Below are 27,020 nucleotides of genomic sequence, written 5' to 3'. Positions count from 1 at the left end.
CTGGAGGACCAGGGTGTTGGGGGTACTGGAGGATCAGGGTGTTGTGGGGTACTGGAGGACCAGGATGTTGGGGGTACTGGAGGGCCAGGGTGTTGGGAGGTACTGGAGGATCAGGGTGTGGGGGTCCTGAAGGACCAGGGTGTTGGGGGGTACTGGAGGACCAAGGTGATGGGGGTACTGGAGGATCAGGGTGTTGTGGGTACTGGATGACCATGGTGTTGGGGGTACTGGAGGACCAGAGTGATGGGGGTACTGGAGGACCAGGGTGTTGTGGGGTACTGGAGGAACAGGGTGTTGGGTGGTACCGGAGGATCAGGGTGTTGTGGGTACTGGATGACCATGGTGTTGGGGGTACTGGAGGACCAGAGTGATGGGGGTACTGGAGGACCAGGGTGTTGGGGGTACTGGAGTTACAGGGTGTTGTGGGGTACCGGAGGACCAGGGTGTTGGGGGTACTGGAGGATCAGGGTGTTGTGGGGTACTGGAGGACCAGGATGTTGGGGGTACTGGAGGACCAGGGTGTTGTGGGGTACTGGAGGACCAGGGTGTTGGGGGTACTGGAGGATCAGGGTGTTGTGGGGTACTGGAGGACCAGGATGTTGGGGGTACTGGAGGGCCAGGGTGTTGGGAGGTACTGGAGGATCAGGGTGTGGGGGTCCTGAAGGACCAGGGTGTTGGGGGGTACTGGAGGACCAAGGTGTTGGGGAGTACTGGAGGACCAGGGTGTTGGGGGGGGGGGGGGGTACTGGAGGACCAGTGTGTTGGGGTGTACTGGAGGACCAGGGTGTTGGGGGTTACTGGAGGGGGTATTGGAGGTGCAGGGTGTTGGGTTTACTGGAGGACCAGGGGATTACTGGAGGACCAGGGTGTTGGGGGGTACTGGAGGACCAGGGTGTTGGGGGGTACTGGAGGACCAGGGTGTTGGGGGTACTGGAGGACCATGGTGTTGTGGGGTACTGGAGGAACAGGGTGTTGGGTGGTACCGGAGGAACAGGGTGTTGTGGGTACTGGAGGACCAGGGTGTTGTGTGTACTGGAGGACCAGGGTGTTGTGGGGTACTGGAGGACCAGGGTGTTGGGGGTACTGGAGGATCAGGGTGTTGTGGCGTACTGGAGGACCAGGATGTTGGGGGTACTGGAGGACCAGGATGTTGGGGGTACTGGAGGATCAGGGTGTTGTGGAGTACTGGAGGACCATGGTGTTGGGGGGTCCTGGAGGACCAGGGTGTTGGGAGGTACTGGAGGATCTGGGTGTTGTGGGGTACTGGAGGACCAGGGTGTTGTGGGGTACTGGAGGACCAGGGTGTTGGGGGTACTGGAGGATCAGGGTGTTGTGGGGTACTGGAGGACCAGGGTGTTGGGGGTACTGGAGGGGGTATTGGAGGTGCAGGGTGTTGGGTTTACTGGAGGACCAGGGGATTACTGGAGGACCAGGGTGTTGGGGGGTACTGGAGGACCAGGGTGTTGGGGGGTACTGGAGGACCAGGGTGTTGGGGGTACTGGAGGACCATGGTGTTGTGGGGTACTGGAGGAACAGGGTGTTGGGTGGTACCGGAGGAACAGGGTGTTGTGGGTACTGGAGGACCAGGGTGTTGTGTGTACTGGAGGACCAGGGTGTTGTGGGGTACTGGAGGACCAGGGTGTTGGGGGTACTGGAGGATCAGGGTGTTGTGGCGTACTGGAGGACCAGGATGTTGGGGGTACTGGAGGACCAGGATGTTGGGGGTACTGGAGGATCAGGGTGTTGTGGAGTACTGGAGGACCATGGTGTTGGGGGGTCCTGGAGGACCAGGGTGTTGGGAGGTACTGGAGGATCTGGGTGTTGTGGGGTACTGGAGGACCAGGGTGTTGTGGGGTACTGGAGGACCAGGGTGTTGGGGGTACTGGAGGATCAGGGTGTTGTGGGGTACTGGAGGACCAGGGTGTTGGGGGTACTGGAGGATCAGGGTGTTGTGGGGTACTGGAGGACCAGGATGTTGGGGGTACTGGAGGATCAGGGTGTTGTGGAGTACTGGAGGACCATGGTGTTGGGGGGTCCTGGAGGACCAGGGTGTTGGGAGGTACTGGAGGATCTGGGTGTTGGGGAGTACTGGAGGACCAGGGTGTTGGGGGGTACTGGAGGACCAGGGTTTTGGGGGGTACTGGAGGACCAGGGTGTTGGGGAGTACTGGAGGACATGGGTGTTTGGGGGTACTGGAGGACAAGGGTGTTGGGGGTACTGGAGGATCAGGGTGTTGGGGAGTGCTGGAGGATCAGGGTGTTGTGGGGTACTGGAGGACCAGGGTGTTGTGGGGTACTGGAGGACCAGGGTGTTGTGGGGTACTGGAGGACCAGGGTGTTGGGGGTACTGGAGGATCAGGGTGTTGTGGGGTACTGGAGGACCAGGATGTTGGGGGTACTGGAGGACCAGGGTGTTGGGGGTACTGGAGGATCAGGGTGTTGTGGAGTACTGGAGGACCATGGTGTTGGGGGTACTGGAGGATCAGGGTGTTGTGGGGTACTGGAGGACCAGGATGTTGGGGGTACTGGAGGACCAGGATGTTGGGGGTACTGGAGGATCAGGGTGTTGTGGAGTACTGGAGGACCATGGTGTTGGGGGGTCCTGGAGGACCAGGGTGTTGGGAGGTACTGGAGGATCTGGGTGTTGGGGAGTACTGGAGGACCAGGGTGTTGGGGGGTACTGGAGGACCAGGGTTTTGGGGGGTACTGGAGGACCAGGGTGTTGGGGGGTACTGGAGGACCAGGATGTTGGGGGTACTGGAGGATCAGGGTGTTGTGGAGTACTGGAGGACCATGGTGTTGGGGGGTCCTGGAGGACCAGGGTGTTGGGAGGTACTGGAGGATCTGGGTGTTGGGGAGTACTGGAGGACCAGGGTGTTGGGGGGTACTGGAGGACCAGGGTTTTGGGGGGTACTGGAGGACCAGGGTGTTGGGGGGTACTGGAGGATCAGGGTGTTGGGGAGTACTGGAGGACATGGGTGTTTGGGGGTACTGGAGGACAAGGGTGTTGGGGGTACTGGAGGATCAGGGTGTTGGGGAGTGCTGGAGGATCAGGGTGTTGGGAAGTACTGGAGGACCAGGGTGTTTGGGGGTACTGGAGGACATGGGTGTTTGGGGGTACTGGAGGACATGGGTGTTTGGGGGTACTGGAGGTCCAGGGTGTTGGGGGGGTACTGGAGGACCAGGGTATTGGGAGGTACTGGAGGATCAGGGTGTTGGGAGGTACTGGAGGACCAGAGTGATGGGGGTACTGGAGGATCAGGGTGTTGTGGGTACTGGATGACCATGGTGTTGGGGGTACTGGAGGACCAGAGTGATGGGGGTACTGGAGGACCAGGGTGTTGGGGGTACTGGAGTTACAGGGTGTTGTGGGGTACCGGAGGACCAGGGTGTTGGGGGTACTGGAGGACCAGGGTGTTGGGGGTACTGGAGGATCAGGGTGTTGGGGGGTACTGGAGGATCAGGGTGTTGGGGAGTACTGGAGGACCATGGTGTTGGGGGGTACTGGAGGACCAGGGTGATGGGGGTACTGGAGGATCAGGGTGTTGGGGGGTACTGGATGACCATGGTGTAGTGGGTACTGGAGGACCAGGGTGTTGGGAGGTACTGGAGGGCCAGGGTGTTGGGAGGGGGGGGGGGGTACTGGAGGACCAGTGTGTTGGGGTGTACTGGAGGACCAGGGTGTTGGGGGTTACTGGAGGGGGTATTGGAGGTGCAGGGTGTTGGGTTTACTGGAGGACCAGGGGATTACTGGAGGACCAGGGTGTTGGGAGGTACTGGAGGATCAGGGTGTTGGGAGGTACTGGAGGACCAGAGTGATGGGGGTACTGGAGGATCAGGGTGTTGTGGGTACTGGATGACCATGGTGTTGGGGGTACTGGAGGACCAGAGTGATGGGGGTACTGGAGGACCAGGGTGTTGGGGGTACTGGAGTTACAGGGTGTTGTGGGGTACCGGAGGACCAGGGTGTTGGGGGTACTGGAGGACCAGGGTGTTGGGGGTACTGGAGGATCAGGGTGTTGGGGGGTACTGGAGGATCAGGGTGTTGGGGAGTACTGGAGGACCATGGTGTTGGGGGGTACTGGAGGACCAGGGTGATGGGGGTACTGGAGGATCAGGGTGTTGGGGGGTACTGGATGACCATGGTGTAGTGGGTACTGGAGGACCAGGGTGTTGGGAGGTACTGGAGGGCCAGGGTGTTGGGAGGGGGGGGGGGTACTGGAGGACCAGTGTGTTGGGGTGTACTGGAGGACCAGGGTGTTGGGGGTTACTGGAGGGGGTATTGGAGGTGCAGGGTGTTGGGTTTACTGGAGGACCAGGGGATTACTGGAGGACCAGGGTGTTGGGGGGTACTGGAGGACCAGGGTGTTGGGGGGTACTGGAGGACCAGGGTGTTGGGGGTACTGGAGGACCATGGTGTTGTGGGGTACTGGAGGAACAGGGTGTTGGGTGGTACTGGAGGACCAAGGTGTTGGGGAGTACTGGAGGACCAGGGTGTTGGGGTGTACTGGAGGACCAGGGTGTTGGGGGTTACTGGAGGGGGTATTGGAGGTGCAGGGTGTTGGGTTTACTGGAGGACCAGGGGATTACTGGAGGACCAGGGTGTTGGGGGGTACTGGAGGACCAGGGTGTTGGGGGGTACTGGAGGACCAGGGTGTTGGGGGTACTGGAGGACCATGGTGTTGTGGGGTACTGGAGGAACAGGGTGTTGGGGGTACTGGAGGATCAGGGTGTTGTGGCGTACTGGAGGACCAGGGTGTTGGGAGGTACTGGAGGGCCAGGGTGTTGGGAGGTACTGGAGGATCAGGGTGTGGGGGTCCTGAAGGACCAGGGTGTTGGGGGGTACTGGAGGACCAAGGTGTTGGGGAGTACTGGAGGACCAGGGTGTTGGGGGGGGGGGGGGGTACTGGAGGACCAGTGTGTTGGGGTGTACTGGAGGACCAGGGTGTTGGGGGTTACTGGAGGGGGTATTGGAGGTGCAGGGTGTTGGGTTTACTGGAGGACCAGGGGATTACTGGAGGACCAGGGTGTTGGGGGGTACTGGAGGACCAGGGTGTTGGGGGGTACTGGAGGACCAGGGTGTTGTGTGTACTGGAGGACCAGGGTGTTGTGGGGTACTGGAGGACCAGGGTGTTGGGGGTACTGGAGGATCAGGGTGTTGTGGCGTACTGGAGGACCAGGATGTTGGGGGTACTGGAGGACCAGGATGTTGGGGGTACTGGAGGATCAGGGTGTTGTGGCGTACTGGAGGACCAGGATGTTGGGGGTACTGGAGGACCAGGATGTTGGGGGTACTGGAGGATCAGGGTGTTGTGGAGTACTGGAGGACCATGGTGTTGGGGGGTCCTGGAGGACCAGGGTGTTGGGGGGTACTGGAGGATCAGGGTGTTGTGGGGTACTGGAGGACCAGGGTGTTGTGGGGTACTGGAGGACCAGGGTGTTGGGGGGTACTGGAGGACCAGGGTGTTGGGGGTACTGGAGGATCAAGGTGTTGGGGAGTACTGGAGGACCAGGGTGTTGGGGGGGGGGGTTTACTGGAGGACCAGGGGGTTGGGGGTACTGGAGGACCAGGGTGTTGGGGGTACTGGAGTTACAGGGTGTTGTGGGGTACCGGAGGATCAGGGTGTGGGGGTCCTGAAGTACCAGGGTGTTGGGGGTACTGGAGGACCAGGGTGTTGGGGGTACTGGAGGATCAGGGTGTTGTGGGGTACTGGAGGACCAGGATGTTGGGGGTACTGGAGGACCAGGATGTTGGGGGTACTGGAGGATCAGGGTGTTTGGGGGTACTGGAGGACAAGGGTGTTGGGGGTACTGGAGGATCAGGGTGTTGGGGAGTGCTGGAGGATCAGGGTGTTGGGAAGTACTGGAGGACCAGGGTGTTTGGGGGTACTGGAGGACATGGGTGTTTGGGGGTACTGGAGGACATGGGTGTTTGGGGGTACTGGAGGTCCAGGGTGTTGGGGGGGTACTGGAGGACCAGGGTATTGGGAGGTACTGGAGGATCAGGGTGTTGGGAGGTACTGGAGGATCAGGGTGTGGGGGTCCTGAAGGACCAGGGTGTTGGGGGGTACTGGAGGATCAAGGTGTTGGGGAGTACTGGAGGACCAGGGTGTTGGGGGGGGGGGGGGTTACTGGAGGACCAGGGGGTTGGGGGTACTGGAGGACCAGGGTGTTGGGGGTACTGGAGTTACAGGGTGTTGTGGGGTACCGGAGGATCAGGGTGTGGGGGTCCTGAAGTACCAGGGTGTTGGGGGTACTGGAGGACCAGGGTGTTGGGGGTACTGGAGGACCAGGGTGTTGGGAGGTACTGGAGGATCAGGGTGTGGGGGTCCTGAAGTACCAGGGTGTTGGGGGGTACTGGAGGATCAAGGTGTTGGGGAGTACTGGAGGACCAGGGTGTTGGGGAGGGAGGGGGGGTTACTGGAGGACCAGTGTGTTGGGGGGTACTGGAGCACCAGGGTTTTGGGGGTTACTGGAGGGGCTATTGGAGGTGCAGGGTGTTGGGGGTACTGGAGGACAAGGGTGTTGGGGGTACTGGAGGATCAGGGTGTTGGGGAGTGCTGGAGGATCAGGGTGTTGGGAAGTACTGGAGGACCAGGGTGTTTGGGGGTACTGGAGGACATGGGTGTTTGGGGGTACTGGAGGTCCAGGGTGTTGGGGGGGTACTGGAGGACCAGGGTGTGGGGGTCCTGAAGTACCAGGGTGTTGGGGGTACTGGAGGACCAGGGTGTTGGGGGTACTGGAGGACCAGGGTGTTGGGAGGTACTGGAGGATCAGGGTGTGGGGGTCCTGAAGTACCAGGGTGTTGGGGGGTACTGGAGGATCAAGGTGTTGGGGAGTACTGGAGGACCAGGGTGTTGGGGAGGGAGGGGGGGTTACTGGAGGACCAGTGTGTTGGGGGGTACTGGAGGACCAGGGTTTTGGGGGTTACTGGAGGGGCTATTGGAGGTGCAGGGTGTTGGGGGTACTGGAGGACCAGGGTGTGGGGGGTACTGGAGGACCAGGGTGTTGGGGGGTACTGGAGGACCAGGGTGTTGGGGGGTACTGGAGGATCAGGGTGTTGGGGAGTACTGGAGGACATGGGTGTTTGGGGGTACTGGAGGACAAGGGTGTTGGGGGTACTGGAGGATCAGGGTGTTGGGGAGTGCTGGAGGATCAGGGTGTTGGGAAGTACTGGAGGACCAGGGTGTTTGGGGGTACTGGAGGACATGGGTGTTTGGGGGTACTGGAGGTCCAGGGTGTTGGGGGGGTACTGGAGGACCAGGGTATTGGGAGGTACTGGAGGATCAGGGTGTTGGGAGGTACTGGAGGATCAGGGTGTGGGGGTCCTGAAGGACCAGGGTGTTGGGGGGTACTGGAGGATCAAGGTGTTGGGGAGTACTGGAGGACCAGGGTGTTGGGGGGGGGGGGTTACTGGAGGACCAGGGTGTTGGGGGTACTGGAGTTACAGGGTGTTGTGTGGTACCGGAGGACCAGGGTTTTGGGGGGTACCGGAGGACCAGGGTGTTGGGGGTACTGGAGGACCAGGGTGTTGGGGGTACTGGAGGATCAGGGTGTTGGGGGGTACTGGAGGATCAGGGTGTTGGGGAGTACTGGAGGACCATGGTGTTGGGTGTTACTGGAGGGGGTATTGGAGGTGCAGGGTGTTGGGTTTACTGGAGTACCAGGGGATTACTGGAGGACCAGGGTGTTGGAGGTACTGGAGGACCAGGGTGTTGGGGGGTACTGGAGGACCAGGGTGTTGGGGGTACTGGAGGACCAGGGTGTTGTGGGGTACTGGAGGAACAGGGTGTTGGGTGGTACCGGAGGAACAGGGTGTTGTGGGTACTGGAGGACCAGGGTGTTGGGGGTACTGGAGGACCAGAGTGATGGGGGTACTGGAGGATCAGGGTGTTGTGGGTACTGGATGACCATGGTGTTGCGGGTACTGGAGGACCAGAGTGATGGGGGTACTGGAGGACCAGGGTGTTGGGGGTACTGGAGGACCAGGGTGTTGGGGGGTACTGTAGGACCAGGGTGTTGGGGGTACTGGAGGACCAGGGTGTTGTGGGGTACTGGAGGAACAGGGTGTTGGGTGGTACCGGAGGAACAGGGTGTTGTGGGTACTGGAGGACCAGGGTGTTGGGGGTACTGGAGGACCAGGGTGTTGGGGGTACTGGAGGACCAGGGTGTTGTGGGGTACTGGAGGAACAGGGTGTTGGGTGGTACCGGAGGAACAGGGTGTTGTGGGTACTGGAGGACCAGGGTGTTGGGGGTACTGGAGGACCAGAGTGATGGGGGTACTGGAGGATCAGGGTGTTGGGGAGTACTGGAGGACCATGGTGTTGGGGGGTACTGGAGGACCAGGGTGTTGGGGGTACTGGAGGACCAGGGTGTTGGGGGTACTGGAGGACCAGAGTGATGGGGGTACTGGAGGATCAGGGTGTTGGGGGGTACTGGATGACCATGGTGTAGTGGGTACTGGAGGACCAGGGTGTTGGGAGGTACTGGAGGGCCAGGGTGTTGGGAGGTACTGGAGGATCAGGGTGTGGGGGTCCTGAAGGACCAGGGTGTTGGGGGGTACTGGAGGACCAAGGTGTTGGGGAGTACTGGAGGACCAGGGTGTTGGGGGGGGGGGGGGTACTGGAGGATCAGGGTGTTGGGGGGTACTGGAGGATCAGGGTGTTGGGGAGTACTGGAGGACCATGGTGTTGGGGGGTACTGGAGGACCAGGGTGTTGGGGGTACTGGAGGACCAGGGTGTTGGGGGTACTGGAGGACCAGAGTGATGGGGGTACTGGAGGATCAGGGTGTTGGGGGGTACTGGATGACCATGGTGTAGTGGGTACTGGAGGACCAGGGTGTTGGGAGGTACTGGAGGGCCAGGGTGTTGGGAGGTACTGGAGGATCAGGGTGTGGGGGTCCTGAAGGACCAGGGTGTTGGGGGGTACTGGAGGACCAAGGTGTTGGGGAGTACTGGAGGACCAGGGTGTTGGGGGGGGGGGGGTACTGGAGGACCAGTGTGTTGGGGTGTACTGGAGGACCAGGGTGTTGGGGGTTACTGGAGGGGGTATTGGAGGTGCAGGGTGTTGGGTTTACTGGAGGACCAGGGGATTACTGGAGGACCAGGGTGTTGGGGGGTACTGGAGGACCAGGGTGTTGGGGGGTACTGGAGGACCAGGGTGTTGGGGGGTACTGGAGGATCAGGGTGTTGGGGAGTACTGGAGGACCATGGTGTTGGGGGGTACTGGAGGACCAGGGTGTTGGGGGTACTGGAGGACCAGGGTGTTGGGGGTACTGGAGGACCAGAGTGATGGGGGTACTGGAGGATCAGGGTGTTGGGGGGTACTGGATGACCATGGTGTAGTGGGTACTGGAGGACCAGGGTGTTGGGAGGTACTGGAGGGCCAGGGTGTTGGGAGGTACTGGAGGATCAGGGTGTGGGGGTCCTGAAGGACCAGGGTGTTGGGGGGTACTGGAGGACCAAGGTGTTGGGGAGTACTGGAGGACCAGGGTGTTGGGGGGGGGGGGGGGGGGGGGGGGGTACTGGAGGACCAGTGTGTTGGGGTGTATTGGGGGTTACTGGAGGGGGTATTGGAGGTGCAGGGTGTTGGGTTTACTGGAGGACCAGGGGATTACTGGAGGACCAGGGTGTTGGGGGGTACTGGAGGACCAGGGTGTTGGGGGGTACTGGAGGACCAGGGTGTTGGGGGTACTGGAGGACCAGGGTGTTGTGGGGTACTGGAGGAACAGGGTGTTGGGTGGTACCGGAGGAACAGGGTGTTGTGGGTACTGGAGGACCAGGGTGTTTTGTGTACTGGAGGACCAGGGTGTTGTGGGGTACTGGAGGACCAGGGTGTTGTGGGGTACTGGAGGACCAGGGTGTTGGGAGGTACTGGAGGGCCAGGGTGTTGTGTGTACTGGAGGACCAGGGTGTTGGGGGTACTGGAGGACCAGAGTGATGGGGGTACTGGAGGATCAGGGTGTTGGGGGGTACTGGATGACCATGGTGTAGTGGGTACTGGAGGACCAGGGTGTTGGGAGGTACTGGAGGGCCAGGGTGTTGGGAGGTACTGGAGGATCAGGGTGTGGGGGTCCTGAAGGACCAGGGTGTTGGGGGGTACTGGAGGACCAAGGTGTTGGGGAGTACTGGAGGACCAGGGTGTTGGGGGGGGGGGGGGGGTACTGGAGGATCAGGGTGTTGGGGGGTACTGGAGGATCAGGGTGTTGGGGAGTACTGGAGGACCATGGTGTTGGGGGGTACTGGAGGACCAGGGTGTTGGGGGTACTGGAGGACCAGGGTGTTGGGGGTACTGGAGGACCAGAGTGATGGGGGTACTGGAGGATCAGGGTGTTGGGGGGTACTGGATGACCATGGTGTAGTGGGTACTGGAGGACCAGGGTGTTGGGAGGTACTGGAGGGCCAGGGTGTTGGGAGGTACTGGAGGATCAGGGTGTGGGGGTCCTGAAGGACCAGGGTGTTGGGGGGTACTGGAGGACCAAGGTGTTGGGGAGTACTGGAGGACCAGGGTGTTGGGGGGGGGGGGGGGGTACTGGAGGACCAGTGTGTTGGGGTGTACTGGAGGACCAGGGTGTTGGGGGTTACTGGAGGGGGTATTGGAGGTGCAGGGTGTTGGGTTTACTGGAGGACCAGGGGATTACTGGAGGACCAGGGTGTTGGGGGGTACTGGAGGACCAGGGTGTTGGGGGGTACTGGAGGACCAGGGTGTTGGGGGGTACTGGAGGATCAGGGTGTTGGGGAGTACTGGAGGACCATGGTGTTGGGGGGTACTGGAGGACCAGGGTGTTGGGGGTACTGGAGGACCAGGGTGTTGGGGGTACTGGAGGACCAGAGTGATGGGGGTACTGGAGGATCAGGGTGTTGGGGGGTACTGGATGACCATGGTGTAGTGGGTACTGGAGGACCAGGGTGTTGGGAGGTACTGGAGGGCCAGGGTGTTGGGAGGTACTGGAGGATCAGGGTGTGGGGGTCCTGAAGGACCAGGGTGTTGGGGGGTACTGGAGGACCAAGGTGTTGGGGAGTACTGGAGGACCAGTGTGTTGGGGTGTATTGGGGGTTACTGGAGGGGGTATTGGAGGTGCAGGGTGTTGGGTTTACTGGAGGACCAGGGGATTACTGGAGGACCAGGGTGTTGGGGGGTACTGGAGGACCAGGGTGTTGGGGGGTACTGGAGGACCAGGGTGTTGGGGGTACTGGAGGACCAGGGTGTTGTGGGGTACTGGAGGAACAGGGTGTTGGGTGGTACCGGAGGAACAGGGTGTTGTGGGTACTGGAGGACCAGGGTGTTTTGTGTACTGGAGGACCAGGGTGTTGTGGGGTACTGGAGGACCAGGGTGTTGTGGGGTACTGGAGGACCAGGGTGTTGGGAGGTACTGGAGGGCCAGGGTGTTGTGTGTACTGGAGGACCAGGGTGTTGTGGGGTACTGGAGGACCAGGGTGTTGTGGGGTACTGGAGGACCAGGGTGTTGGGAGGTACTGGAGGGCCAGGGTGTTGGGGGGTCCTGGAGGACCAGGGTGTTGGGGGGTACTGGAGGACCAGGGTGTTGTGGGTACTGGAGGACCAGGGTGTTGTGGGGTACTGGAGGACCAGGGTGTTGTGGGGTACTGGAGGACCAGGGTGTTGGGAGGTACTGGAGGGCCAGGGTGTTGGGGGGTCCTGGAGGACCAGGGTGTTGGGGGGTACTGGAGGACCAGGGTGTTGGGGGGTCCTGGAGGACCAGGGTGTTGGGGGTACTGGAGGACCAGGGTTTTGGGGGGTCCTGGAGGACCAGGGTGTTGGGGGTACTGGAGGATCAGCGTGGGGAAACACTAACATACAGTAAACAGCTAAACAGGACTGGCATTTTTGTGTGCGTATGAAATGCTGTGTTAGTATTTCAGCAGCTACTCTTCCTGGGGTTTATTATGGATCCCCATTAGTTTCTGCCAAGGCAGCAGCTACTCTTCCTGGGGTTTATTATGGATCCCCATTAGTTCCTGCCAAGGCAGCAGCTACTCTTCCTGGGGTTTATTATGGATCCCCATTAGTTCCTGCCAAGGCAGCAGCTACTCTTCCTGGGGTTTATTATGGATCCCCATTAGTTCCTGCCAAGGCAGCAGCTACTCTTCCTGGGGTTTATTATGGATCCCCATTAGTTCCTGCCAAGGCAGCAGCTACTCTTCCTGGGGTTTATTATGGATCCCCATTAGTTCCTGCCAAGGCAGCAGCTAATCTTCCTGGGGTTTATTATGGATCCCCATTAGTTCCTGCCAAGGCAGCAGCTAATCTTCCTGGGGTTTATTATGGATCCCCATTAGTTCCTGCCAAGGCAGCAGCTACTCTTCCTGGGGTTTATTATGGATCCCCATTAGTTCCTGCCAAGGCAGCAGCTACTCTTCCTGGGGTTTATTATGGATCCTCATTAGTTCCTGCCAAGGCAGCAGCTACTCTTCCTGGGTTTTATTATGGATCCCCATTAGTTCCTGCCAAGGCAGCAGCTACTCTTCCTGGGGTTTATTATGGATCCCCATTAGTTCCTGCCAAGGCAGCAGCTACTCTTCCTGGGGTTTATTATGGATCCCCATTAGTTCCTGCCAAGGCAGCAGCTACTGTTCCTGGGGTTTATTATGGATCCTCATTAGTTCCTGCCAAGGCAGCAGCTACTCTTCCTGGGGTTTATTATGGATCCCCATTAGTTCTTGCCAAGGCAGCAGCTACTCTTCCTGGGGTTTATTAGGGATCCCCATTAGTTCCTGCCAAGGCAGCAGCTACTCTTCCTGGGGTTTATTATGGATCCCCATTAGTTCCTGCCAAGGCAGCAGCTACTCTTCCTGGGGTTTATTATGGATCCCCATTAGTTCCTGCCAAGGCAGCAGCTACTCTTCCTGGGGTTTATTATGGATCCCCATTAGTTCCTGCCAAGGCAGCAGCTAATCTTCCTGGGGTTTATTATGGATCCCCATTAGTTCCTGCCAAGGCAGCAGCTAATCTTCCTGGGGTTTATTATGGATCCCCATTAGTTCCTGCCAAGGCAGCAGCTACTCTTCCTGGGGTTTATTATGGATCCCCATTAGTTCCTGCCAAGGCAGCAGCTAATCTTCCTGGGGTTTATTATGGATCCCCATTAGTTCCTGCCAAGGCAGCAGCTAATCTTCCTGGGGTTTATTATGGATCCCCATTAGTTCCTGCCAAGGCAGCAGCTACTCTTCCTGGGGTTTATTATGGATCCCCATTAGTTCCTGCCAAGGCAGCAGCTACTCTTCCTGGGGTTTATTATGGATCCCCATTAGTTCCTGCCAAGGCAGCAGCTACTCTTCCTGGGGTTTATTATGGATCCCCATTAGTTCCTGCCAAGGCAGCAGCTACTCTTCCTGGGGTTTATTATGGATCCCCATTAGTTCCTGCCAAGGCAGCAGCTACTCTTCCTGGGGTTTATTATGGATCCCCATTAGTTCCTGCCATAGCAGCAGCTACTCTTCCTGGGGTTTATTATGGATCCCCATTAGTTCCTGTCAAGGCAGCAGCTACTCTTCCTGGGGTTTATTATGGATCCCCATTAGTTCCTGTCAAGGCAGCAGCTACTCTCCCTGGGGTTTATTAGGGATCCCCATTAGTTCTTGCCAAGGCAGCAGCTACTCTTCCTGGGGTTTATTATGGATCCCCATTAGTTCCTGCCAAGGCAGCAGCTACTCTTCCTGGGGTTTATTATGGATCCCCATTAGTTCCTGCCATAGCAGCAGCTACTCTTCCTGGGGTTTATTATGGATCCCCATTAGTTCCTGCAGTCAAGCAAAATTAAGGCAGTTGTACAATTGAAAAAACATGACAAAAAATTCACAACAGATTTCACAACATATTAAGTGTGTGCCCTCAGGCCCCTACTCCATCACTACCACATATCTACAGTACTAAATCCATGTGTGTGAATGTTATCGTGTGTGTGTGTATAGTGTGTATGTTATCATGTGTGTGTATAGCGTGTATGTTAACGTGTATGTGTGCATAGTGTGTATGTTATCATGTGTGTGTGTATGTCATCATGTGTGTGTGTGTATAGTGTGTATGTTATTATGTGTGTGTATAGTGTGTCTGTTATCATGTGTGTGTATAGTGTGTATGTTATATTGTGTGTGTATAGTGTGTATGTTATCATGTGTGTGTGTGTGTGTATAGTGTGTATGTTATAGTTTGTATGTTATCACGTGTGTGTATAGTGTTTGTGTTATCGTGTGTGTGTGTGTGTGTGTGTTTATAGTGTGTGTGTTATCATGTGTGTGTGTGTGTATAGTGTGTATGTTACCATGTGTGTGTTTGCATGTCTATGTGTCTTTGTTTGTGTCTCTTCACAGTCCCTGCTGTTCCACAAGGTGTATTTTTATCTGTTTTTTAAATCTGATTCTCCAGCTGCATCAGTTACCTGCTGTGGAATAGAGATCCATGTAGTCATGTCTCTATGTAGTACTGTGGAATAGAGATCCATGTAGTCATGTCTCTATGTAGTACTGTGGAATAGAGATCCATGTAGTCATGTCTCTATGTAGTACTGTGGAATAGAGTTCCATGTAGTCATGTCTCTATGTAGTACTGTGGAATAGAGGTCCATGTAGTCATGGCTCTATGTAGTACTGTGGAATAGAGTTCCATGTAGTCATGGCTCTATGTAGTACTGTGGAATAGAGTTCCATGTGGTCATTGCTCTATGTAGTACTGTGTGCCTCCAACAGTCTGTTCTGGACTTGGGAACTGTGAAGAGACCTCTGGTGTCATGTCTTGTACGGTATCCATGGGTGTCTGAGCTGTGTGCCAGTAGTTCAAACAGACAGCTCAGTGCATTCATACCTCTCACAAATACAAGTAGAGATGAAGTCAATGAAATGAAATACAAAAAATACCTCCCTTCCCTTAGTTCCCTCTCTCTCCCCTCCTCCCTTCCCTTAGTTCCCTCTCTCTCTCCTCCCTTCCCTTAGTTCCCTCTCTTTCCCCCCTCCCTTCCCTTAGTTCCCTCTCTCTCTCTTCTCCCTCCCTTCCCTTAGTTCCCTCTCTTTCCCCCCTCCCTTCCCTTAGTTCCCTCTCTCCTCCCTCCATTCCCTTAGTTCCCTCTCTCTCCTCCCTCCATTCCCTTAGTTCCCTCTCTCTTCTCCCTCCATTCCTTTTGTTCCCTCTCTCTTCTTCCTCCCTTCCCTTAGTTCCCTCTCTCTCCTCCCTCCCTTCCCTTAGTTCCCTCTCTCTCTCTTCTCCCTCCCTTCCCTTAGTTCCCTCTCTCTCTCTTCTCCCTCCCTTTCCTTAGTTCCCTCTCTCTCTCTTCTCCCTCCCTTCCCTTAGTTCCCTCTCTCTCCTCCCTTCCCTTAGTTCCCTCTCTCTCCTCCCTCCCTTCCCTTAGTTCCCTCTCTCTCCTCCCTTCCCTTAGTTCCCTCTCTCTCCTCCCTTCCCTTAGTTCCCTCTCTCTCCTCCCTTCCCTTAGTTCCCTCTCTCTCCTCCCTCCCTTCCCTTAGTTCCCTCTCTCTACTCCACTTTGAGGAAAGTATATATATATAATATGTAATAATAGTAAAAGAGAGATAACAAACAAACAGATGAAAGTCAAGAGTTCACAGGATGTTTGTGTGTGTGTGTGTGTGTGTGTGTGCGTGCCTGCGTGCGTGCGTGCGTGCGAATCATGTGGACATTTCAGGAGACAGCATAACAACAGTCCCCCAGGGGAACGTAGACTGGAAGAGACACAGTATTGTGTACGTCACTGAGACAGAGAAACATGAATCTCATTCTGAACATTCCATAAGTGTAATTAAATCAGCATCATATATAACACTCGGTGAAGTATGCTGAGAACGACTACAGTGTTGCGTAAAATGATACAGTCAAAAAAGCCTAAAATTACTTTATTTGTAATACTATTCCGAAAGGTTTCGTTGTTTTATTTAATGTTTCTTTAAACCAAAACATGAAGGTGGAAAAACCCCCTAAGCACATTGGTTTGGGTGGTGAGCTCATGGAAACAGGCTTATTTATTAGGTGGGTTATGTTGTGTTCTGACACACATGACCTCTAGTAAAAGGAGGTATTCTAGAAAACATCCAGGAGCATGTTTCACCTAGTTTCACCGGTGTGTGTGTGTGTGTGTGTGTGTGTGTGTGTGCATGTGTGTGTGAGAGAGAGAGTCGTTGTGTGTGTGAGTAAGAGAGAGTCTGTTTGTAGTGTGTGTGTGTGTGTGTGTGTGTGTGTGTGTGTGTGTGTGTGTGTGTGTGTGTGTGTGTGTGTGTGTGTGTGTGAGTAAGAGAGAGTCTGTTTGTAGTGTGTGTGTGTGTGTGTGTGAGTGAGTGAGAGAGAGAGTCTTTGTGTGTGTGTGTGTGTGTGTGTGTGAGTAAGAGAGAGTCTGTTTGTAGTGTGTGTCTGTCTGTGTGTGAGTGTGTGTGCTGATATACATTATCTAATGTTTTTACGTTGCGTATGGTACGTTGTGTATGATACGTCCTGTATGGTACGTCCTGTATGGTACGTCCTGTATGGTACGTCCTGTATGGTACGTCCTGTATGGTACGTCCTGTATGGTACGTCCTGTATGGTACGTCCTGTATGGTACGTCCTGTATGGTACGTCCTGTATGGTACGTCCTGTATGGTACGTCCTGTATGATACGTCCTGTATGGTACGTCCTGTATGTTACGTCGTGTATGGTACGTCCTGTATGGTACGTCCTGTATGTTACGTTGTGTATGGTACGTCCTGTATGGTACGTCCTGTATGTTACGTCGTGTATGGTACGTCCTGTATGGTACGTCCTGTATGGTACGTCCTGTATGGTACGTCCTGTATGGTACGTCCTGTATGGTACGTCCTGTATGGTACGTCCTGTATGGTACGTCCTGTATGGTACGTCGTGTATGGTACGTCCTGTATGGTACGTCCTGTATGGTACGTCCTGTATGGTACGTCCTGTATGGTACGTCCTGTATGGTACGTCCTGTATGGTACGTCCTGTATGGTACGTCCTGTATGGTAGGTTGTGTATGGTATGTCCTGTATGGTAGGTTGTGTATGGTATGTCCTGTATGGTAGGTTGTGTATGGTACGTCCTGTATGGTACGTCCTGTATGGTACGTCCTGTATGTTACGTCCTGTATGGTACGTCCTGTATGGTACGTCCTGTATGGTAGGTTGTGTATGGTATGTCCTGTATGGTAGGTTGTGTATGGTATGTCCTGTATGGTAGGTTGTGTATGGTACGTCCTGTATGGTACGTCCTGTATGATATGTCCTGTATGGTACGTCCTGTATGGTACGTCCTGTATGGTACGTCCTGTATGGTACGTCCTGTATGGTACGTCCTGTATGATACGTCCTGTATGGTACGTCCTGTATGGTACGTCCTGTATGGTACGTCCTGTATGTTACGTCCTGTATGGTACGTCCTGTATGGTACGTCCTGTATGGTAGGTTGTGTATGGTATGTCCTGTATGGTAGGTTGTGTATGGTATGTCCTGTATGGTAGGTTGTGTATGGTACGTCCTGTATGGTACGTCATGTATGGTACGTCCTGTATGGTACGTCCTGTATGGTACGTCCTGTATGGTACGTCCTGTATGGTACATCCTGTATGGTACGTCCTGTATGGTACGTCCTGTATGGTACATCCTGTATGGTACGTCCTGTATGGTACATCCTGTATGGTACATCCTGTATGGTACATCCTGTATGGTACGTCCTGTATGGTACGTCCTGTATGGTACGTTGTGTATGGTACGTCCTGTATGGTACGTCCTGTATGGTACGTCCTGTATGGTACGTCCTGTATGGTACGTCCTGTATGGTACGTCCTGTATGGTACGTCCTGTATGGTACGTCCTGTATGGTACGTTGTGTATGGTACGTCCTGTATGGTACGTCCTGTATGGTACGTCCTGTATGGTAGGTTGTGTATGGTATGTCCTGTATGGTAGGTTGTGTATGGTATGTCCTGTATGGTAGGTTGTGTATGGTACGTCGTGTATGGTACGTCCTGTATGGTACGTCCTGTATGGTACGTCCTGTATGGTACGTCCTGTATGGTACGTCCTGTATGGTACGTCATGTATGGTACGTCCTGTATGGTACGCCCTGTATGGTACGTCCTGTATGGTACGTCCTGTATGGTACGTCCTGTATGGTACGTTGTGTATGGTACGTCCTGTATGTTACGTTGTGTATGGTACGTCCTGTATGGTACGTCCTGTATGGTACGTCCTGTATGGTACGTCCTGTATGGTACGTCATGTATGGTACGTCCTGTATGGTACGTCGTGTATGGTACGTCCTGTATGGTACGTCCTGTATGGTACGTCCTGTATGGTACGTCCTGTATGGTACGTCCTGTATGGTACGTCCTGTATGATACGTCCTGTATGGTACGTTGTGTATGGTACGTCCTGTATGGTACGTCCTGTATGGTATGTCCTGTATGGTAGGTTGTGTATGGTAGGTCGTGTATGGTACGTCCTGTATGGTACGTCCTGTATGATACGTCCTGTATGGTACGTCCTGTATGGTACGTCCTGTATGGTACGTCCTGTATGGTACGTCCTGTATGGTACGTCCTGTATGGTACGTTGTGTATGGTACGTCCTGTATGGTACGTCCTGTATGGTACGTCCTGTATGGTAGGTTGTGTATGGTATGTCCTGTATGGTAGGTTGTGTATGGTAGGTCGTGTATGGTACGTCCTGTATGGTATGTCCTGTATGGTAGGTTGTGTATGGTAGGTCGTGTATGGTACGTCCTGTATGGTACGTCCTGTATGGTACGTCCTGTATGGTACGTCCTGTATGTTACGTCCTGTATGGTACGTCCTGTATGGTACGTCCTGTATGGTACGTTGTGTATGGTACGTCCTGTATGTTACGTTGTGTATGGTACGTCCTGTATGGTACGTCCTGTATGTTACGTCCTGTATGGTACGTCCTGTATGGTACGTCCTGTATGGTACGTTGTGTATGGTACGTCCTGTATGGTACGTCCTGTATGGTACGTCCTGTATGTTACGTTGTGTATGGTACGTCCTGTATGGTACGTCCTGTATGGTACGTCCTGTATGGTACGTCCTGTATGGTACGTCCTGTATGTTACGTCCTGTATGGTACGTCCTGTATGGTACGTCCTGTATGGTACGTCCTGTATGTTACGTTGTGTATGGTACGTCCTGTATGGTACGTCCTGTATGGTACGTCCTGTATGGTACGTCCTGTATGGTACGTCCTGTATGGTACGTTGTGTATGGTACGTCCTGTATGGTACGTCCTGTATGGTAGGTTGTGTATGGTATGTCCTGTATGGTAGGTTGTGTATGGTACGTCCTGTATGGTAGGTTGTGTATGGTACGTCCTGTATGGTAGGTTGTGTATGGTATGTCCTGTATGGTAGGTTGTGTATGGTATGTCCTGTATGGTAGGTTGTGTATGGTACGTCCTGTATGGTACGTCCTGTATGGTACGTCCTGTATGGTACGTCCTGTATGGTACGTCCTGTATGATACGTCCTGTATGGTACGTCCTGTATGGTACGTCCTGTATGGTACGTCCTGTATGATACGTCCTGTATGGTACGTCCTGTATGGTACGTCGTGTTAACATGAGTTCACCTGTCTCCCCCTGCAGGTGACAGAGGATGTCCAGGGCTGACTGGTCCTTCCTGGAGCAGCTGTTGGAGGAGGGGCAGGAGTACAGCACCGGGGTGGGCCGTGTCTGGCTCACTGTCCTCTTCCTGTTCCGCATGCTGGTCCTGGGCACCGCCGCAGAGTCAGCCTGGGACGACGAACAGGACGACTTCGTCTGTAATACCAAGCAACCTGGATGTACCGCCGTGTGTTACGACAAAGCTTTCCCCATATCACATTACCGCTATTTTGTGCTCCAGGTGATTTTTGTTTCCACGCCAACTATTTTTTACTTCGGATATGTGGCCATGAGGGCTGCAAAGGAGAAAAAAAAGGAGGAGGAGGAGAGGACGGAGGAGGGTGGGGCTGGTGAGGGACGAGAGAGGGGAGGAGTAAAGAAGAAGAGGGAGGTGAGAAAGGGGGAAGAGATAGAAGAACTAGAGGAGGAGAAAGGAGGGAGAAAGGTGGTGAAAGCTCTCCCAGAGGCTCCTAAGCTGAAGGGCCGTCTCCTCTGTGCCTACGCCGCCAGCATCCTCCTCAAGGTCCTCCTGGAGGTCGGCTTCATCGTGGGGCTATGGTACCTCTACGGCTTCGTGATCCCGGCCCGGTTCGAGTGTGTCCGGGACCCCTGTCCTCACACGGTGGACTGCTTCGTCTCCAGACCCACGGAGAAGACCATCTTCACCATCTACACCCAGACCATCGCTGGAGTCTCTCTCTTTCTCAACCTAGCAGAGCTCCTCTACCTCCTCCAGCTGGCCATCACCCACCACCTAGAACAACGCTACGCCCAGGAGCAGTACACCTTTCCTGGCATAGCCGGGGTCCGAGTCCGGCCTGGTGCTCCAAGCCTGGAGATGGAGATGCAGCAAATTTCGCCTTACCAGGAGAAGGGCCATCTGTATTTACCCATGGGGGAGGCCGGCTACGCCACGCCCAGTGAGAGTTATCTGGACCTGGGGGAGGCCGGCTACACCAAGCCCAGTGAGAGTTATCTGGACCTGGGGGAGGCCGGCTACACCAAGCCCAGTGAGAGTTATCTGGACCTGGGGTCCAGAGCAGGGATGGATCCTGGTGGTGACATTCTCCCCAGTTACTTGAACTGTTTGGGAGCGATAAGGACTACACACTCTTCAGGGAGAGCTCACCATAAGAAATACAGCACACAACACACACACAGTAAGGGTGCCCAGAAGGGACACAGCAACAAACACACTAAGCATTATGTATGAGGAAACCAGAGAGGTTTGGTTCTGTGAATAGAAGGAAGCCATATGTCCACCACAGACTGATACAGGCATTATAACACTGTCATAATATGTCATAACAGCTGACATTAACCTGTCATAATATGGTCATAACAGCTGACATTAACCTGTTATAACCTGTCATAATATGGTCATAACAGCTGACATTAACCTGTCATAATATGGTCATAACAGCTGACATTAACCTGTTATAACCTGTCATAATATGGGCATAACAGCTGACATTACCCTGTCATAATATGGCCATAACAGCTGACATTAACCTGTCATAATATGGCCATAACAGCTGACATTAACCTGTCATAATATGGCCATAACAGCTGACATTAACCTGTCATAATATGGTCATAACAGCTGACATTACCTTGTCATAACCTATTATAAAGTGTCAAAACACACCACACAAGGAAAAACATTCCGTTACATCACAGCCTCCTTGTCAACAGTATGTTTATGTTAATATTACATTTATTTTTTTAATTGACCATATTAAAATTATCATTGTTATTGTGCACACATTGATGTCAGACATGCACCTGCCTCAATGCTCTGTTTCTGATGACTGGGATGAATGTAGGAGCAGATTTCAGGAGCAGGACAAGACACCCTCTATTAGACTGAGGACTGGGATGAATGTAGGAGCAGATTTCAGGAGCAGGACAAGACACCCTCTATTAGACTGAGGACTGGGATGAATGTAGGAGCAGATTTCAGGAGCAGGACACCCTCTATTAGACTGAGGACTGGGATGAATGTAGGAGCAGATTTCAGGAGCAGGACAAGACACCCGCTATTAGACTGATGACTGGGATGAATGTAGGAGCAGATTTCAGGAGCAGGACAAGACACCCTCTATTAGACTGATGACTGGGATGAATGTAGGAGCAGATTTCAGGATCAGGACAAGACACCCTCTATTAGACTGATGACTGGGATGAATGTAGGAGCAGATTTCAGGAGCAGGACAAGACACCCGCTATTAGACTGAGGACTGGGATGAATGTAGGAGCAGATTTCAGGAGCAGGACAAGACACCCTCTATTAGACTGAGGACTGGGATGAATGTAGGAGCAGATTTCAGGAGCAGGACAAGACACCCTCTATTAGACTGAGGACTGGGATGAATGTAGGAGCAGATTTCAGGAGCAGGACAAGACACCCTCTATTAGACTGAGGACTGGGATGAATGTAGGAGCAGATTTCAGGAGCAGGACAAGACACCCTCTATTAGACTGATGACTGGGATGAATGTAGGAGCAGATTTCAGGAGCAGATCAAGACATCCTCTATTAGACTGATGACTGGGATGAATGTAGGAGCAGATTTCAGGAGCAGGACAAGACACCCTCTATTAGACTGATGACTGGGATGAATGTTGGAGCAGATTTCAGGAGCAGATCAAGACACCCTCTATTAGACTGAGGACTGGGATGAATGTAGGAGCAGATTTCAGGAGCAGGACAAGACACCCTCTATTAGACTGATTACTGGGATGAATGTAGGAGCAGATTTCAGGACAAGCCACCCTCTATTAGACTGATGACTCGGATGACTGTAGGAGCAGATTTCAGGAGCAGGACAAGACACTCTCTATTAGACTGAGGACTGGGATGAATGTAGGAGCAGATTTCAGGAGCAGGACAAGACACCCTCTATTAGACTGATGACTGGGATGAATGTAGGAGCAGATTTCAGGAGCAGGACAAGCCACCCTCTATTAGACTGAGGACTGATAAAAGGACATGATAGGACTCTCTGCCTGATGTGATTACGATGGTCGAAATGCTTCTTGACATTGGCATGAAGTAGATTTTCTATTAGCTATTTAAAATATGATGAACAAAATACTGTAAAGAATTCATTACAACAACAACAAAGGACTTAAGAAACAAACTTTCAAACGAAAGGAAACTTCTTGGCAGGGAAAAATATTATTTGAATAAATGTGGGTTGTGACACTCTTATGTAGGTGTTATAACCAGCCATAAAATAACACACTATATGTCACAACAGGTGTAAATATATGGGTCATGACAGTGTTATAACCATATTATGACAGGTTATGACTAGTTATGTCAGCTGTTATGACCGTGTTATTACATGTTACTGATTGTAATTGCGCAACATATACCTTGAAGGCAAAGACTATGTAGTGGAGACTAGATTAGATCTTCCTCATTCAAATGGGAACCAGAGAACCCTCCCTCAAGGGGAGGTACGATCCTTGATCATGGAACACTAGAGAATGGGAACATGAGAAACCTCCCTCAGGGGAGGTACGATCCTTGATCATGGAACACCAGAGAATGGGAACATGAGAAACCTCCCTCAGGGGAGGTACGATCCTTGAACACTAGAGAATGGGAACATGAGAAACCTCCCTCAGGGGAGGTACGATCCTTGATCATGGAACACCAGAGAAACCTCCCTCAGGGGAGGTACGATCCTTGATCATGGAACACCAGAGAATAGGAAACGAGGAATAATGGAACAGTAAAAGAATGCAGTATAATTTAGCCGTTTATGACTTCAGGAATCCTTCTATTCCAATGGGAATGGGATAAGCCTATGCAGTGGCTGATTGTGACAATAGAAGAACTTGGGATTCCACAGGGAAAACAGCCTACAGAGCCCATGCAGTGCAGTGAGGTCTTGTGAGAAAGCATGGGGGAGGGGGGGGGGAAATATGACTGTGTCCCAAATGGCACCGTATTCCCTACATAGTGCACTACTTTAGACCAGAGCCTCATGGACCCTAGTCAACAGTAGTGCACGATGTAGGGACTAGGGTGCCATTTGGGAGGTATCCTTTATGTTCTGAATTAAGCATGTTCCCTAAAGGATTAATGTGACCTCATAATGCTGCTAGAGCCAGTGGAATGTACTGGACTATTCTGTCTCCCTGGAGACTAGTGTACTGGGATCTCTGGACTATTCTGTCTCCCTGGAGACTAGTGTACTGGGATCTCTGGACTATTCTGTCTCCCTGGAGACTAGTGTACCGGGATCTCTGGACTATTCTGTCTCCAGGGAGACTAGTGTACTGGGATCTCTGGACTATTCTGTCTCCCTGGAGACTAGTGTACCGGGATCTCTGGACTATTCTGTCTCCCTGGAGACTAGTGTACTGGGATCTCTGGACTATTCTGTCTCCAGGGAGACTAGTGTACTGGGATCTCTGGACTATTCTGTCTCCCTGGAGACTAGTGTACCGGGATCTCTGGACTATTCTGTCTCCCTGGAGACTAGTGTACTGGGATCTCTGGACTATTCTGTCTCCCGGAGACTAGTGTACTGGGATCTCTGGACTATTCTGTCTCCCTGGAGACTAGTGTACCGGGATCTCTGGACTATTCTGTCTCCAGGGAGACTAGTGTACTGGGATCTCTGGACTATTCTGTCTCCCCGGAGACTAGTGTACCGGGATCTCTGGACTATTCTGTAGTGGCCAAACACACTGACACACACATGTGTACAAGCACACACACTGGCAATCATGCACACAAAGGCACACACATAAACAGGTATGCACACACACACACACATATAGACAAACACACACACATACACACACACATAAACTACATACACCCTTATCCCCTCTCCAACGTTGGCTTGGAGTCAGGAGAGGGGAGCTAGAACCATGGTGTGCTGGGATGGTCGCCAGTATCCAAAACATGAAGAATGAGGGATGGCGAGAAAGAGACTGGGGGAGGGAGGGAGAGGGAGTGGGTATGGAGAGAAAGAGACTGGGGGGGAGGGAGAGGGAGTGGGTATGGAGAGAGCAATGGAAACACAGAGAATGGGTATGTTCAATTAAAGTGACTGTTTCTGAATGTTTTTAAGTTAATTCCCTGTGAATGAAAGCGGTACAGCTGAATCATTGAGAAAGTGATTCCTTCTAAAACTTCTTGTGACTCTCAAACCCGGATCCGTGAGCGTAATCATCGCCTGACACGAATTAGACAGCTGAATCATTGAGAAAGTGATTCCTTTTAATAAGAAAAGGAGAGTACTTCAACAGTATATATTTAATTTGGTTTTGTACAGAGATTGTCAATGTTTATATTTAGTAGCTACATGTTAATAAAGCTCTTTATTTTAATCTGTTTTAATTATTAAATGTCCTCTTTGTTTATCCACTTCATTGACTAGAGCTGTGAATTAATGGCTTCCACAAGTTATGGCTCGATGGAGAACAGCATTTTAGATAAGACACCTAATTCTCCTAACATTGTCCTAATTCTCCTAACCTGCTATGTTAATTCTCCTAACCAAGCCAATTGTTGTTGTTTTTTTTTTTTTGGGGGGGGGGGGGGGGTTATAGGCCACCCAATCAGAATGCATTCTATGAAAGACTTGAAATTGTGTTGTCAAACTGTAATGATTCCCTGTTGAAGGAAATCATTTTGTTAGTGGATTTCAATACTGATGTCTGCAAAAAGAATAGCCCACAATGTATTTCTACACTTTTGTAGATCACTTGCTCTGACCCAAATGATAAAAGATCCCACCAGGATATGTGAAACGGTGGAAAGTACGATTGACTTAATATCGGTGTCTGATCTAAAATATCGCAGAGTGGAGTATTATAAAATATGGAATCATTTTATTACATTTTGCACAAGCAGGATTTTTAAAGATATATCGGAAGTCGGAAGTTTACATACACTTACGTTGGAGTCATTAAAACTCGTTTTTCAACCACTTCACAAATTTATTTTTAACAAACTATAGTTTTGGCAAGTCGGTTAGGACATCTACTTTGTGCATGACACAAGTAATTTGTCCAACAAATGTTACAGACAGATTATTTCACTTATAATTCACTGTATCACAATTCCAGTGGGTCAGAAGTTTATACACTAAGTTGACTGTGCCTTCAAACAGCTTGGAAAATTCCAGAAAATGATGTCATGGATTTAGAAGCTTCTGAAAGGCTGATTGACATGATTTGAGTCAATTGGAGGTGTACCTGTGGATGTATTTCAAGGCATACCTTCAAACTCAGTGCCACTTTGCTTGACATCGTGGGAAGCTACGCGAAACGTTTGAGCCAAGTTAAACAATTTAAAAGCAATTCTACCAAATACTAATTGAGTGTATGTAAACTTCTGATCCACTGGGAATGGTATGAAAGAAATAAAAGCTGAAATAAATCATTCTCTCTACTATTATTCTGACATTTCACATTCTTAAAATAAAGTAGTGATCGTAACTGACCTAAGACAGGGGATTTTTACTAGGATTAAATGTCAGGAATTGTGAAAAACTGAGTTTAAATGCATTTGGCTAAGGTGTATGTAAACTTCCGACTTCAACTGTCAGTGTCACAAAACCGTTAGAAACAGAGGACTCAAAAAATACTGTGTTGAAAAGTTTAGGGAGGAAGTGGGTAAAATTGACTGGTCACCTGTGCTAGATAGTGTAGGGGTAGACAGTGCCTGGGAAGTCTTTAATGTAGATTCCCTGATGTGGTGAATGTGATGGCTCCAATTAGAATGGTCACCTGTGCTAGATAGTGTAGGGGTAGACAGTGCCTGGGAAGTCTTTAAATGTAGATTCCTTGGATGTGGTGAATGTGATGGCTCCCATTAGACTGGTCACCTGTGCTAGATAGTGTAGGGGTAGACAGTGCCTGGGAAGACTTTAAATGTAGATTCCCTGATGTGGTGAATGTGATGGCTCCAATTAGAATGGTCACCTGTGCTAGATAGTGTAGGGGTAGACAGTGCCTGGGAAGACTTTAAATGTAGATTCCTTGATGTGGTGAATATGATGGCTCCCATTAGACTGGTCACCTGTGCTAGATAGTGTAGGGGTAGACAGTGCCTGGGAAGACTTTAAATGTAGATTCCCTGATGTGGTGAATGTGATGGCTCCCATTAGACTGGTCACCTGTGCTAGATAGTGTAGGGGTAGACAGTGCCTGGGAAGACTTTAAATGTAGATTCCCTGATGTGGTGAATGTGATGGCTCCCATTAGACTGGTCACCTGTGCTAGATAGTGTAGGGGTAGACAGTGCCTGGGAAGACTTTAAATGTAGATTCCTTGATGTGGTGAATATGATGGCTCCCATTAGACTGGTCACCTGTGCTAGATAGTGTAGGTGTAGACAGTGCCTGGGAAGTCTTTAAATGTAGATTC

At 52.5% G+C, this 27,020-nt stretch overlaps 1 protein-coding gene across 1 annotated transcript in view; it reads left to right on the top strand.

Annotated features, from left to right (window-relative positions):
- The window catches only part of gja4 (gap junction protein alpha 4), a 43,119-nt gene extending 18,145 nt beyond the window's left edge, over nucleotides 1–24,974 (top strand). The window contains exon 2 of the mRNA XM_036971669.2: nucleotides 19,606–24,974. Coding sequence (XP_036827564.1) covers nucleotides 19,616–20,836 — 1,221 coding nt within the window. The 5' untranslated portion in view covers nucleotides 19,606–19,615 and the 3' untranslated portion in view covers nucleotides 20,837–24,974. The remainder of the gene's footprint in view (nucleotides 1–19,605) is intronic.
- Nucleotides 24,975–27,020: the final 2,046 nt, after the last annotated feature.

This window comes from Oncorhynchus mykiss, chromosome 30, assembly GCF_057628025.1.
Source record: "Oncorhynchus mykiss isolate SJ-2025 chromosome 30, ASM5762802v1, whole genome shotgun sequence".
NCBI classification, from domain to species: Eukaryota; Metazoa; Chordata; class Actinopteri; order Salmoniformes; family Salmonidae; genus Oncorhynchus; species Oncorhynchus mykiss.
Note: the sequence above shows the minus strand (reverse complement) of the source record. Positions and strands in the feature narration are given on the sequence as shown.